The following is a 15515-nucleotide window of genomic DNA, read 5'->3' as shown; positions in this document are numbered from 1 at the left end:
GTGTGTGTGTGTGTGTGTGTGTGTGTGTGTGTGTGTGTATGTGTATGTTGTTTACGTGTAGTGCTGAGTTGATGTTTATAATAATTAAAATAAAATAAAAGCAGCTGAAAATGTATATGCATCTTAAGACCAGCATGTGGCAAATTTGTGCTTGCTGACATTGGCGGTGCTCAGTTGCTCAGTGGTGTCTGACTCTTTGAGGCTCTATGGACTATAACCCACCAGTTTCCTCTGTCCATGGAATTTTCCAGGCAAGAATATTGGAGTGGGCTGCCATTTCCTACTCCATAGAGTCTTCCTGACTCAAGGATTGAACCCAAGTCTCCTGCATCTGCTGCATTGGCTGGCAGATTCTTTACCACTGGGCCATCTTTCTAAATTCCATATATATGCAAAAAAAAACATAAAAAAAGAAGAAATCTTTGCTAGAATTGCCATAATTTTTCAATGGTAGAAGCAAAAAAACAAACACTCATCCAGCAAACCAGAAAATAAATGTTGAAAATATTTATGAAATATATGAAAATATGTGGTTATAAGTTGATTTTGATGGAGCAGTAGGTCAGGTCTGACACTAGGAAGACTGTAAGAAGCATAAGGGCTTTGTTAAGTGTACCCTTACTCCAGAGAACTGAGCGATGGTGTGCTCTGATGTTAAGGATGATGAGGAGATGATGATACATGTATATGCCGGTCTATAAAGATTTAGCGGAGAGGCAATGGCAACCCATTCCAGTACTCTTGCCTGGGAAATCCCATGGACGGAGGGGCCTGGTAGGCTGCAGTCCGTGGGGTCGCTAGGAGTCTGACACGACTGAGCAACTTCACTTTATTTTTTCACTTTCATGCATTGGAGAAGGAAATGGCAACCCACTCCAGTGTTCTTGCCTGGAGAATTCCAGGGACGGGGGAGCCTGGTGGGCTGCCGTCTATGGGGTCGGACACGACTGCAGGGACTTAGCAGCAGCAGCAGCAGCATAAAGATTTAGATTTCTTAGCTGTATTCATTATGTTGGACACTATATAAGAAGTTTCTTGGGTGGGTGAAGTAGATTAAGATGGTCAAAACGTACAAACTTCCAGTTGTAAGATAAAATAAGTGGTAGCAAAGTAATGTATAAAATGATGACTATAATTAACACTGTTGCACGGTAAATTTGAAAGCTGCTTAGAGAGTAGATTACAAAAGTTCTCATCACAGGAGAAAATATATCTTTTTTTTTTTGTATTCTTACTAGATGATGGATGTTAACTAAACTTATTGTGGTAATCATTTTGCAATATATGTAAGTTAGATTGTTATGTGTATACCTTAAACTTATCGAGTGCTGTGTCAAGTATATTTCAATAAAAGTGAAAGAAAACTTGAATTTCCTAATGATTGTCACTGGAATTCCTTGTTTTAGGAAAGGTGAAATTCTAATTATACTGATTATATTTAAATTCAATATGGAGGATAATTTGATTTAGAATTCCTTTCAGTAAAAAAAGCTAAAAATTCCTTTGTACTTATAAGAAGCACAATTTTAGTTTTTTAGATTTGCATTTCAGTGTTACTAAACTTTTCTTTAATGACTAAGATTAAAAAATAGATTCAAGCAACTATGCATAGCCCTTGATGCTTATGAGGCGATTTAGCAGCAAATGCCTCATTAGGATTAAATCCTTCCTTCTCATGTACTAATCTTGGAGAGATAAGCTGTAAGAAGTAGGAGCCTATTTCAAATAATAGGCACACAGAAAAATGACTATAAAAGATGGAGCCTGGAGAATAGGTCAGACAGTGGCTACCAATGTATTTTGTGTCTTCTCCCTATTAAACTGGCATTTAGAGGTTAAACTCTGTGCCTCTCAATGTAGAGAACACCAAATGGATATCAAGGGGTGGGTAGGGGGGAGCAGGGTGGGATGTACTGGAAGATTGGGATTGACATATACACACTGTTATGTTTATAAAATGGACTTCCCTGATGGTTCAGATGGTAAAAGAATCCACCTGCAATGCAGGAGACCTGGGTTCCATCCCTGGGTTGGAAAGATCCTCTGGAGAAGGGAATGGCAACCCACTCCAATATTCTTGTTTGAAGAATTTCAAGGACAGAAGAGCCTGGAGGGCTACAGTCCATGCAGTCGCAAAGAGTCTGACACGACTGAGAGACTAGTACACACACACTTATAAAACAGATAACAAGAACCTATGGGATATCACAGGGAACTCTAGTAAATGCTCTGTGGCAACCTATACATCAATGAAGGAAAGGACATCTAAAAAGGGGAACGAAATTTTAAAAAGAGAGAATATACTTTGTTGTACAGCAGAAACTAACACAACGCTGTAAACCAATTATAGTCCAAAAAATTAAAAACAAAACACAACTCTGTGCCTCTCCTTACCATGGCACAGCCTGTGTTAGAGACCCCAGTCTTGACCCAAGAAAAGCTACTAGTATTACATTCATAGCTGGTCTCATGCAATCTGGAGAGTGCTGGATTCTATACTGGAACCAAATTATTGGGAAAATAAAACGATTGTCAATGTTTGCCTGCTGATCACTTCCCTCCAAAATAAACTTTTTATAATCTCGGTATAGAGAATTTTGTTTGTTTGTTTGTTTTTTCAGCTTGCCCACACCTAAGATCAGGAGTGTTGCAAATAAGCTGTTTCTAATGTCAAGTGAAAGTGAAAGTTGCTCAGTGGTGTCCCGACTCTTTGCAACCCCATGGACTATACAGTCCAGAATTTTCCAGGCCAGAATACTGAAGTGGGTAGCCATTCCCTTCTCCAGTGGCTCTTCCCAACCCAGGGATCGAACCCAGGTCTCCCACACTGCAGGTGGATTTTTTATCAGCTGAGCCACCAGGGAAGCCCAAGAATACTGGAGTGTGTAGCCAATGCCTTCTCCAGAGGATCTCCCCGACTCAGGAATTGAACAGGGGTCTCCTGCATTGCAGGCAGATTCTTTATCAGCTGAGTTACCAGGGAAGCCCCCAATGTCAAAAGAGGCTAGAACTTAAACTGTAAAGATATTTTAGTGTTCAAGCCATGCTGTCCTGAACTTTACTGAAAGGAGAGATCCCAGCAGAAATCTGCACAGATTAATACAGAATGCTGAATCTCTGATTGTTCAGGTTATTTTGTCCGCTGCTGTTGGTTAAACCTCAGGTCCTCTGAGCCAGAGACTTTTATAACTTTCAAACTGAAATACAGAAGCCAGAGGGACACCAGAAAAACCCATTCTTCCACAGTCCACCCACTTTGACCTTGGTTAGTGCTGTGTATAGAGATCTATGCTTTGGGCTGGATTGCCTGTAACAAACCTTCATTTATAAAATGGATCAGGTGGTTGGTTTGGTCAATTTAGACAATATACATTTTTTGGAGGGAAAAAAAGCACAGGTGACAGATGGGTTATTTTCAATTTTGGAGGGATACCAACATAGATAACTAGATACATAGTTTTCTGTTTCAGAAGACTAAGACACTATCTTAACTTGTATATTAGTACCTCTATTTCTTAGTCCCATGTTTAAATGAGTTCTAAAATATCTTCTTTTCCTTCTATACAGATTTAGCTTAACCTCTAAATTTTAAGGCCTCTGTTAACTGTATTCCTCCTTGACTGCGGTTTGAGATGTTTTATCAGTTAAAAAGCTAAAATAGACTTTTAAAAAACAGCTTTTGTTAAAAACATCTTTTTTGTTTCTTTATCTGCTGGACACAATCTATACTACCATGCCAATGATTTCAGAGTCAGATGTTCTAAGTATAGTACAGCATTTCCTTAGTGGTTTTTGCTTTTTGGTGGTGTGATGATTTATTTTTCCTCATTTTGATTTTTATGAAAAAGTATACCCACTCTCCCTCACTCAATATATGGAAGGCCTCTATTCCTCCTTATTGTTCATTGATGGCACTTCACCCAGCTTGCTGTGAGTAAACCCACTTGGTCCTTGAAAGCCATTAAGGATGACCAGGAATTTCTAATGCTCACTGTAGATCCCTAACTAAGACAGAAACTGGCAGGAGTGCCCTCTGATGTACTTTACTAAGAATTCTATTGTTTCGTCATTAGTTGTAGGCACTCAGGAATGTCCTTTGGCCTTTCAGCTCCTCTAAGAGCAATGCCGAGATCCCTATAAGTGAGAAGCAGAAGTGGGGAGGAGTTGGCTTCAGCTGTGAAAAGATTCATGACCTGATCTGGTAGAAACCCTGCTGGGAAACATCCAGGGCTCTTGTTGAAATTTCCAGGTAGTTCCCACACTCAGGGTAATTCAAAAAGTAGACTTGATGTGACTCAATCCAGCCCAAGTGTTGAAAATTCTGACAGTTCTTGCAGGGGTTTTTTTCTTGGTCCAGTTGTTTGGAACATTTCAAATCTACTCCCCAGACTACCTTCCAGGCATTAGGACTTCCCTCTCCTTCTTTTGTCCCTATACTCATAAGCTTTCTATTCTGCCACCCCTGTATGTCTCCATGTGTAAGTCCTATTTTTTTCTTGACTCTATCAAATACTGCTGATGCACCAGGAAAAGTTCCCATTAAAACAGGACTGCAGAAATTTTAACAGAAAATTTAGTTAGGTCTCCTTAGGACATTGATGATTCAGCTTCAAAATTTATGTTTGTAACTGATCTCTACCTACATCATGGGAAGGAAAGTGTTTTCTTTCCATCCTAGGGGAAATGTCCTTTCCTCTGTCTCTTCCATCATCTTCCCCGCTCTTCTCCACAAATAGGCCAAATGGCTTTAGGCATCAGAGTATAAAACACTTGAATTTACAAATCAAATAATGTTAAAAAGTCAGTGTTAGTCCTTCAGTCATGCCTTACTCTTTGTGACCCCATGGACTGTAGCCCATCAGACTCCTCTCTCCATGGGATTTCCTAGGCAAGAATACTGGAGTGGGTTGCCATTTCCTTCTCTAGGGGATTTTCCTGATCCAGAGACCAAACCCGGGTCTCCCACATTGCAGGCAGATTCTTTAACACCTGAGCCAGGACAGAAGCCCTAACAAATAATGTTAAATATATTCTAACACAAAAGACTCTCAACAATTACATTTTAAAGATATCCTCAAATATTATTTGGGTTATACTTTTGTTTGAGAATCTGAGAAAAGTAACTGGATTATTCAGAATTGTTGTTACTGTTCAGTTGCTAAATTGTGTCCAACTATTTGTGACCCCGTTTTTCCACTCAAGAATACTGAAGTAGGTTGCCATTCCCTTCTCTAGGGGATCTTCCTGAGCAGGGATCGAACCTGGGTACCCCACATTGCAGGCATATTCTTTACCATCTGAGCCAATCAAATATTGTTAGTGAAAGTCGCTCAGTCGTGTCCAACTCTTTATGACCCCATGAACTACACAGTCCATGGAATTATCCAGGCCAGAATACTGGAGTGGGTAACCTTCCCCTTCTCCAGGGTGTCTTCCCAACCTGGGGATCGAACCCATGTCTCTCACATTGCAGGCAGATTCTTTACCAGCTGAGCCTCAAGGAAAGCTCTCAAATAATGTTAAATATATTCTAATACAAAAGGCCCTCAATAATTATATTTAAAAAAAGATGTCCTGAAGTATTACATAGGTAATACTTTTGTTTGAGAATCTGAGAAAAGCAATGGGATTATTCAGAATTGCTGTTGTTGTTTTTCAGTCAGTAAGTCATGTCCAACTCTTGGCTGCCCCATGGACTGCAGCACATCAGGCTCCCCTATCTTTCACAATCTCGGTTTGCTCAAACTCATGTCCACTGAGTCAGTAATGCTATCCAACCACCTCATTCTCTGCTGTCCCTACTCCTGCCCTCAGTCTTTCCCAGCATCAGGGTCTTTTCCAATGAAAATAATTACCTATAGTTAAAAAAAATTGAATTCCTTATCAAATGTATCTTTAGGAATAAACCTGAGATTCACTTGTGGTTTGGCCAGTTACTATGACCTTGGAAACATACTCAACCTCATGAAATCCTAGTTTCCTTATCTGAAAAATGATGGTGAAAATATCTTCCTCGTAGGGTACACACAAGGATTATGACCATATAAGTAAATAAGTTTTCATAGGCAAAGCTCTAGGCTGGAAACAGAGCAACAGACAAAATCTTTGGCTTCATGGATAACGGGAAGAATAAAATTACCTGTAAAGTGGAATAGTAAGTGGTTAACAAGCAGTGAGGGCAAAAATCTTGTTTTCTTCTTTGGGAAAATTCACTGAGCTGTAATATGTAGGAAGAAAAATAGACATCTGATTTTAAAAGCAATTGTTAAGAATAAGTGGAGACCTATGACTGATTCATGTTGACGTTTGGTGGAAACCAACATAATACTGTAAAGCAATTATCCTTCAATTAAAAATAAATTAAAAAAAGAATAAGTGGTAAATCACAGAGCTTTCATTCAGTTCCTACTCTATACCTGCTGACAGTATAGGCTGTAAAATTTGATAGGATATAGTATCTTCCCTCACAGAGCTTCTAATCTAGTTGGATGATATACTAATAAATCTGCTCAAGCACCTTACTGTCTTCAGTGTTGTTATTTAGTCACTAAGTCGTGTCCAACTTTTGCTACTGACAGGCTCCTCTGTCCATGGGATTTCCCAGGCAAGGATACTGGAGTGAGTTGCTATTTCCTCTTTCAGGGGACAGTCCCAGGGATTGAACCTGTGTCTGCATTGCCAGGCGTATTCTTTACCACTGAACCACCTGGGAAGCCCTTCTTCAGTGTAGTAGAAGACGAACAGAAGAGAAAAGGCTGAGGAAAGCATATGTTCATGAACCACCCAAATGGAGTATTCCTGTATGTCACCATTCCAGGGCTAATGGCAGCCACATTCTTTTGTGTTACAAACTGGGATATTAGTGCCTCTATGAAAGTGATGCCCACCATTTGCCAGCTCATTGGCATTACTGAATTATTTCATTGATCTAATTATATTTCTCATAGTTTAGACTAGGATATTCTAGTCCCTGTACTTTCATAGGAACATATAATTACCAAGGGAAGAGATTATAGTATAGGAAGCCTGTCTTCTTGAATATTAAAAAAAACACACCTAAATACACTAATTAATGCACAATTAAGAATGAATAAAGAAGCCTATGATACTGGTATAGGTTGATACTAACAGCCTTTTAGATGGACTAAAAGAAATGATCTCTAATCTGATTAGGAGAATCTGGGAAAACCTTAGTGGAAAAAGTGATGTCCAAGTTTGGCCTTGAAATACAGAGTAACCACAGACAAAACAAACAAACAAAAACCCCACAGGTACAGAAGGCAGAAGAAACTGTAAGAAGAAAGAGGAAGTTGTGCTCCAGTTCAGCTGGAGACAAGGAATGAAGGGTAGGAAGAACAATTACTCAAAGCCAGACATGTTGCTGAAGGAGGCACTTATTTTACAACTCTAGAGTACACTTGTTTGTTGGACACAATTAGTGAAATGTGGAATACAGAACATTACAGTTTCAATCTTTACCTTGACGAATGACTGTCCCTTTCTGCTCAAATGTCTCACCAGTATCTTTCTGGAAGGGCTTCCCGCTACCCTTACTGTCAGTAATCTACAAATATCTTTCAGTACTAAAACCTTCCACTTGTAAAGCAAGCACTCCAGAGTTTTAAGGTTTATTCACAAGTTAATGAGATATTCTATAAAACAAATACTTTTATTGTGTATATATCAAGCACTAAGGCAGGCTTATTTTTAACTCTCAGACTGATCTATCCATTGGGTATGTTTATTCTCATTTAATAGGTTTGAGAAAACAGGGATTTAGGCAGACTGTTGGGCTCATCTGGACCACAAAATTGGTTTGTATTTTAACAGAGGTGTGTCTGATATACACATACACACAGGGCTAAGAAAAAAACACTGTTACTGTTAGACCAGTAGTAAAAAACAGCAATTCTCCACTTTTTCTCTGCCCATCCCTGATTTTCCTTCACCAGAGACTACCAATTTTAACTCTTCAGCTATTTGTTACTGTACTTCTTTCTAAGTGACAAGTTATACTGCTTTTTTTTTAAACCGACATTTCTGTATCAGATCTTGATGTATTCTCCATTACATATATACTTCTTTCCAATTCTGCTAGGGTTACCTAATAATTTGTTATTATTTGTATTCATTGTTTACATAAATATGACTGACTTTATATGATGACTAACATTATTCACAGTTGACTTAATACAGTGTAACTTCTGAAAACTTTTCTTTTTCCTGAGGCTCATAATTGCCTCAATTTTGCTTAATTAGAAAAAAAATATGCAGACCACTAATTCGTCTCCAGACTCTCTAACACCTAAAAACCTCTTGACCCTATATTTATAAATACATGACAATGTATCCGTTTTCCTTTCTAAGACATTCCACCTGAACTATCATCTTTAGGCATTTCTTGTTGACCTCATGCTGTTCTCCCTTCTTCTCTGTTATATGGTTATATTTTAGAACTTTATCATCACTCTTTAAGTAAAATAAAATGACCTCTTCCCCCATCGACAACAGACTCTACCTGTCGACTTCCCACTTTAAAAGACACCATTACTTTTCCAGGCACCCGCCCTGCCATCCTACCTTGTAAATTGCACTTTTACGCCATCAAGGCTGATAATATTGACACTCAACTCTGTAACCGTAATTAAGCATTCTCTTAAAAAGATGAAAACCATAAACAGCATTTCCATTATGATTATTTAAATGTTATTCAATAAACCACCAAGCTTTGTGCTATGATTGGATTTCCTTTTTTTTGGCTCCAAGATTCTGAACCACAATGCGAATTAGAGCGACACTGAAATTGAGTCCACCTTCTTACACTCCAACCCTCGGTCAAAACCCTGCAGTATTTTACATTGTTTGGTTATCTGAAGGATGTGTTCCTCTTACAACGTTTTTTTTTTTTTTTCACTTAAAGTTTCTGATCGTCATAGTTTTCTGTTGTGGAATGAAGAGATGTTTGCCTTCCACTGCATATCCTTAAGATCTTCAGCTTCTGACTGATCCTGTTTATAATCCAGTCTCATCTTCCCGAAATTTACTATTTATGAACACGGACCATGAGCTTGTACATTTCTGTCCTGAAAGTTTTGACAGCCTTCCCTTGTTATAATACATCCTGTTCGTCCCGTTTTTAAGGATGCACAGCTTCTTAAATATTGTAGTGGGTTTTAACTGAAGTTCTCGGTTCCCGGAATCGCGTATTTCCTCTTCCTACACTCAGGAGGTCTCGGTGCCAGTTCAGGGGATCGGAGGAGAGCAGACGGCGGAGAGGCGAGAGCGCAGCGGTGGAGGGAGACCAAGCACTCCTCTCGCGAGACAGCGGGACTGCTCGCCCCAAGCTCCATGCTGCCGCGGCGCCTCCTGGGAGTCGGCCATAACGCAGGCCCGGAACGCCGGCGGCATCCCCAGGGCTCTAAAAATGTACCTGCAAGCGGATGTTGAGAACGACGGAGCCCGCGATGTAGAAATACGGGAAGTTCATGCGCAGCTGCCAGGCCAGCTCGAAGAAGGCGAGCAGGGTGCGGGAAAGCCCCTTGCAGAAGACCCCGTACGAGCTGGGGGTCGCGGCCGGGCTCGAGGCCCGGAGGGCCAAAGATGACGGAGCCGCTGTGGTGGCCATGGACGCGATGTTGCCGCTAGCCCGGTGCGGTGCCTGGAACCGAGGGTGACCGCAGACCCCGCGGACCCCCAACTGATGGCGATGACCTGGAGGGGCCGGGGGCTTAGCGGCCTCCGGGCTAGCACTCCCGCCTCACGCAGACACCGCTTCTCTCCGAGCGGCGGTGAGGCTGGGGCTGCGGCTGGCGCTCCTCCCCTTCCTGTCTGCTGCTTAAAGTGACATTCAGCGTTTAGAGTTTAACTCTTGGTAGGTCCGGAACGGGTTACTTATTTACATATATGCCACACAGTTATTTTATATAGCCATTACAAACAGCCTTACAGATACTCGTTTCACTTTAAAATGAAGAAAGGAAACTAAGTAAAATTCTGTTATTTGCCCTAGAGCCCCGTCCAAAGCTCGCGTTAAAACTCGGGTTAGTCTGCTCTGAACTGTTCCCGTTCGATTTCATAACATTAATCTCTTTAAATAAGCCAGTTAGGGCAGAGTCTCTGTATTCACAACATACTATTAAAACTTAAAGAGTCACAATCTCAGGCAATGAATTTCCTATGTATTAGGACTGTTTCAGTTGGAAGTGCCGGAAATTAACACATGTAAAGCAAACACAGATTAATTATTATTTTTTGAGGTACATATTACATGCAAATATCAAATTTTCCCTCATGTAAACCCATGAAACGTTCAGATTATGTATGAAGGCTTCTATAATTTCTTCATGGGCACCTGTGAAATATGTGGTTAGGCGGGGAAGGCTTAGAATATTACTGACATTACTTCCAAGCCCCGAATACCCTTAAGGTAACATCTTAATGGATCGTCCATATTCTTCTGGTGTTTAAGTGATGCCCATTTCATTAACTTATATAATGTTTTAACTAGTAAGCACTGTATTTTTCCTCATAGACCACCTCTACATTCGTGACTTATTCAGACATGTAACTGATTATAACTCAGATTATGGTCTAGTTCCGAAAAGCGTTCTTTCAATATCTCAGAATTCACCCTGCACTGAATAATTGTAGCAACTGTTCAAAGCACAATTTATGTACCCTGAAGGACCTCTGTTTTTTTGTACAGCCTACTGATGATAAGACTGGTACAAATAACATGCCCTTGTGCAATTTGTAAAGCTGAATTGTGTATCCCCAACTAGTTTCTTTTGCTGCTTTGTTAGACCAGTACCAACCCATCAACTAGACAGCACCTAAAGGAACTGATGACTGCTCACTTAGGGCAATTTATGAAATACTGATTTGGAGACTAAAGGAAAGTGTAAGATAATGACAATTCAGAACCAAGAGAAGATGTAAATTTTTGGTATAGAAGTACAGTTTGTGGGTATTAGTGCCACACAAATCATTAAGTCCCTGAATCTTCCTCTTCCAACTACCTAAAACAATGTGGACTCATCCTCTTCTACCATTCTGCTCTTCACTCCCTTCACCCCTAGCTTTGATTAATTCCGTGAAAACCGGTCTTCCATTGGAAACCCCCAGGAAAATAGCAGCCGTTTACTTATAATGGCTGTTATAAGTAACAGATTTCCTGTTCTAATTGGAAAGGAATAGGGATTCCCTGGTGGCTCCGATGGTAAAGAATCTGCCATGTGGGAGAACTGGTTTCAATCCCTGGGTTGGGAAGATCCCCTGGAGAAGGGCATGGCAATCCACTCCAGTATTCTTGCCTGGAGTATCCCCATGGACAGAGGAGCCTGGCTGGCTACAGTCCATGGAGTCGCAGTCATGACTGAGTGACTAAGCACACACAGGCAAAAAAAGAGTAGTTACTAAGCTCCAACTCCTATCCTTAATACTGTAGAGCTGTTGAAAGATTTCTGTCGTGTGAAAGTGACTGGAGAGTGGGATAGGATCAGTATTTTACGTGATTGTGGTTTTTATTCTGTCCCTTGATACTTAGACTTGAATGACAGATCCACACTTGTTGCCAAGTAGGCACATATAAGTAAGTTATCAACATGTATTAATCCATTCCTGAAGACAATATTTCATTGACCCTCTAACTTGCCCTTCCTTTCTAAATCTTATATTCCTATTGTTGACCCTAAAATTGCCAATTTGGTGGTGGTTCAGTTGATAAGTTGTGTCCGACTCTTGCGACCCATGGACTGTAGCCTGCCAGGCTCCTCTGTCCATGGGATTTTCCAGGCAAGAATGCTGGAGTGGATTGCCATTTCCTTCTCCAGGGGATCTTCCTAACCCAGGAATTGAACCTGGGTCTCCTGCATTTTAGGCAGATTCTTTACCAACTGAGCTATAAGGGAAGCCTGGAAATTTAGTACTTTTTAATGGCTTGTTATGTTTAATGCAGCTTGAAAGTTTAAAGGTAAGCTGTAATTACGGGTCTGAAATTTACTATATTAGTAAATTTTGGGTCTGAAATTTACCATATTGGCAATTGGTACCAAATTTACCATATTGGTAATTGGTAATTATGGGTCTGAAAATTACCATATTGGCAAATTTTCAACTCCTTTTTTAAGGAATTTGCTAATGTAAGTGTTCTACTATATAAGAAATACATTCAGAATGCAAGGATTGAATCAAATGATACAACCCTAAACACAAGAGAAAAATTACAACTCGATTAAAGTCTCACGTTTGCAGGCTGACAAATTGAATTTAGTCTTTCTGCAGGCATCACATCAGGAACTGAAGTTCAGTGGAAACTGTTATGTAGGTAGTAAACTTGTTAAAAGGAAAAAAATTGTAATAGCTGATACCAATGATTAGATCCCATAATAAAACTACAATTTCTGAATTAAGACTGCACATTCAAGTATCAAATATATGTCATACAGAAGGAAATCATTAGCTGCAACATCAAATTATGTTTGTTTCTGGGCTCTCTATTCTGTTCCATTGAACTGTGTCTGTTTTTTATGCCAATACCATCTGTTCTGATTATTAAAGCTTGAACTATAGTTTGAGACCAGAATGTGTGATGCTCCCAGCTTTGTTCTTTCTCAGGATTACTTTAGCTGTCCACAGTCTTTTGAGGTTTTTCTATTTATGTGAAAAATACATAAAATTATAATTTTTAAATTATAAATTTATAATACTTAATACTTCTAAATTAATTAATGTTTTAATTAAACTCATAATTTTTATGGAACTTGCATTCAATCTACAGCTCTCGGGCTGGTATGGATATTTTAACAATATTAATTCTTCCAATCCATGAGTATGGAATAGCTTTCTACTTATTATTTTCTTCACCTTTTTCAGTTTCTTTGAATGTCTTGCAGGTTTCAGTGTACAGATCTTCCACCTAACTAGTTAAATTTATTCTGAGGTGTTTTATTCTTTTTGATGCAGTTCTAAAATGAGATTGTTTTTCTAATCTGTCTTTCTGATATTTTGTTGTTAATGTATAGAAATGCAACTGAATTTTGGATATTGATTTTATATCTTGTAAGTTTCCTGAATTTATTAGTTCTAGCAGTTTTTGTTTTGTGTGTGGAGTTTTTAGGTTTTTTTTTTTTTTAACATATGCGATTTGCAAATAAAGACAGTTTTGCTTCTTCCTTTTCAGTATGGGCACTTTTTATTTTTTATCTTGCCTAATTGCTATTGCTAGGACTTTCTATACTCTGTTGAGTAAACCATGAATAGTATGAAAAGGCAAAAAGATAGGACACTGAAAGATGAACTCCTCAGGTCAGTAGGTGCCCAATATGCTACTGGAGATCAGTGGAGAAATAACTCCAGAAAGAATGAAGGGATGGAGCCAAAGCAAAAACAACACCAAGTTGTGGATGGGACTGGTGATAGAAGCAAGGTCCAATGCTGTAAAGAGCAATATTGCATAGGAACCTGGAATGTTAGGTCCATGAATCAAGGCAAATTAGAAGTAGTCAAACAGGAGATGGCAAGGGTCAACGTTGACATTCTAGGAATCAGCTAACTAAAATACTGGATTGGGTGAATTTAACTCAGATGACCATTATATCTACTACTGTGGGAAGGAATCCCTTAGAAGAAATGGATTAGCCATTGTAGTCAACAAAAGAGTCTGCAATGCAGTACTTGGATGCAATCTCAAAAATGACAGAATGATCTCTGTTCATTTCCAAGGCAAACCATTCAATATCACGGAATTCCAAGTCTATGCCCTGACGAGTAACGCTGAAGAAGCTGAAGTTGAATGGTTCTATGAAGACCTACAAGACCTTTTAGAGCTAACACCCAAAAAAGATGTCCTTTTCATTATGGGAGACTGGAATGCAAAAGTAGGAAGTCAAGAAACACCTGGAGTAACAGGCAAATTTTGCCCTGGAGTACAGAATGAGGCAGGGCAAAGGCTAACAGTTTTGCCAACTGGTCAAGCAGTTGACCAGAACTCACTGGTCAGCACAAACACCCTCTTCCAACAACACAAGAGAAGACTTTACACGTGGACATCATCAGATGGCCAACACCGAAATCAGATTGCTTATATTCTTTGCAGCCAAAGATGGAGAAGCTCTATACAGTCAGCAAAACAAAACCAGGAACTGACTGTGGCTCAGATCATGAACTCCTTTTTGCCAAATTCAGACTTAAATTGAGGAAAGTAGGGAAAACCACTAGACCATTCAGGTATGACCTAAATCAAATCCCTTATGATTATACAATGGAAGTGAGCTATAGATAAGGGACTAGATCTGATAGACAGAGCGCCTGATGAACTATGGACAGAGGTTTATGACACTGTACAGGAGACAAGAATCAAGACCATCCCCCCAAAAAAGTAAATACAAAAAAGCAAAATGGCTGTCTGAGGGGGCGTTAAAAATAGCTATGGAAAGAAGAGAAGTGAAAAGCAAAGGAGAAAAGGAAAGATATTCCTGTTTGAATGCAGAGTTCCAAAGAATAGCAAGGAGAGATCAGAAAACCTTCCTCAATGATCAATACAAAGAAATAGAGGAAAACAACAGAATGGCAAAGACTAGAGATCTCTTCAAGAAAGAGATACCAAGGGAATATTTCATGCAAAGATGGGCTCAATAAAGGATAGAAATGATATGGACCTAACAAAAGCAGAAGGTATTAAGAAGAGGTGGCAAGAATACACAGAAGAACTTTACAAAAAAGATCTTCACGACCCAGATAATCACGATGGTGTGATCACTGACCTCGAGCCAGACATCCTGGAATGTGAAGTCAAGGGGCCCTTAGGAAGCATCATTATGAACAAAGCTAGTAGATGTGATGAAATTCTAGTTGATCTATTTCAAATCCTGAAAGATGATGCTGTGAAAGTGCTGCACATAATGTGCCAGCAAATTTGGAAAACTCAGCAGTGGCCAAAGGACTGGAAAATGTCAGTTTTCATTTCAATCCCAAAAAGGCAATGCCAAAGAATGCTCAAACTACCACACAACTGTACTCATCTCACAGGCTAGTAAAGTAATGCTCAAAACTCTCCAAGCCAGGCTTCAGCAATACATGAACCGTGAACTTTCAGATGTTCAAGCTGGATTTAGAAGAGGCAGAGGAACCAGAGATCAAATTGCCAACATCTGCTGGATCATCAAAAAAGCAAGAGAGTTCCAGAAAAACATCTTTTTCTGCTTTATTGACTATGCCAAAGCCTTTGACTGTGTGGATCACAATGAACTGTGGAATATTCTTCAAGATATGGCAATACCAGACCACCTGACCTGCCTCTTGAGAAAGCTGTATGCCGCTCAGGAAGAAACAGTTAGAACTGGACATGGAACAACAGACTGGTTCCAAATAGGAAAAGGAGTATGTCAAGGCTGTATATTGTCACCCTGCTTACTTAACTTATATGCAGAGTACATCATGAGAAATGCTGGGCTGGAAGAAGCACAAGCTGGAATCAAGATTGCCAGGAGAAATATCAATAACCTCAGATATGCAGA

The 15515-nt window shown here is 39.6% G+C and overlaps 1 protein-coding gene and 1 pseudogene across 1 annotated transcript; one reads left to right on the top strand and one right to left on the bottom strand.

Moving 5' to 3' along the window:
• Positions 1–7376: 7376 nt before the first annotated feature.
• Positions 7377–9839, bottom strand: LOC105002160 (uncharacterized protein MGC39606). Its single transcript, XM_010858677.1, has one exon. It carries the CDS (start codon positions 9623–9625, stop codon positions 9419–9421), a length of 207 nt encoding a protein of 68 aa, XP_010856979.1. The 5' UTR covers positions 9626–9839; the 3' UTR covers positions 7377–9418.
• The window catches only part of LOC105002233, a 10026-nt pseudogene continuing 4217 nt past the window's right edge, over positions 9707–15515 (top strand).

This window comes from Bison bison, unplaced genomic scaffold (genome assembly GCF_000754665.1).
Source record: "Bison bison bison isolate TAMUID 2011002044 unplaced genomic scaffold, Bison_UMD1.0 scf7180017864390, whole genome shotgun sequence".
Lineage (NCBI taxonomy): Eukaryota > Metazoa > Chordata > Mammalia > Artiodactyla > Bovidae > Bison > Bison bison.
The sequence above is the reverse complement of the archived record's forward strand: the minus strand, read 5'-3'. Positions and strand labels throughout refer to the sequence as shown.

Coding starts and splice junctions, on each gene's coding strand:
- LOC105002160 (XM_010858677.1), bottom strand. CDS start 9,625: ATGGCCACCACAGCGGCTCCGTCATCTTTGGCCCTCCGGGCCTCGAGC.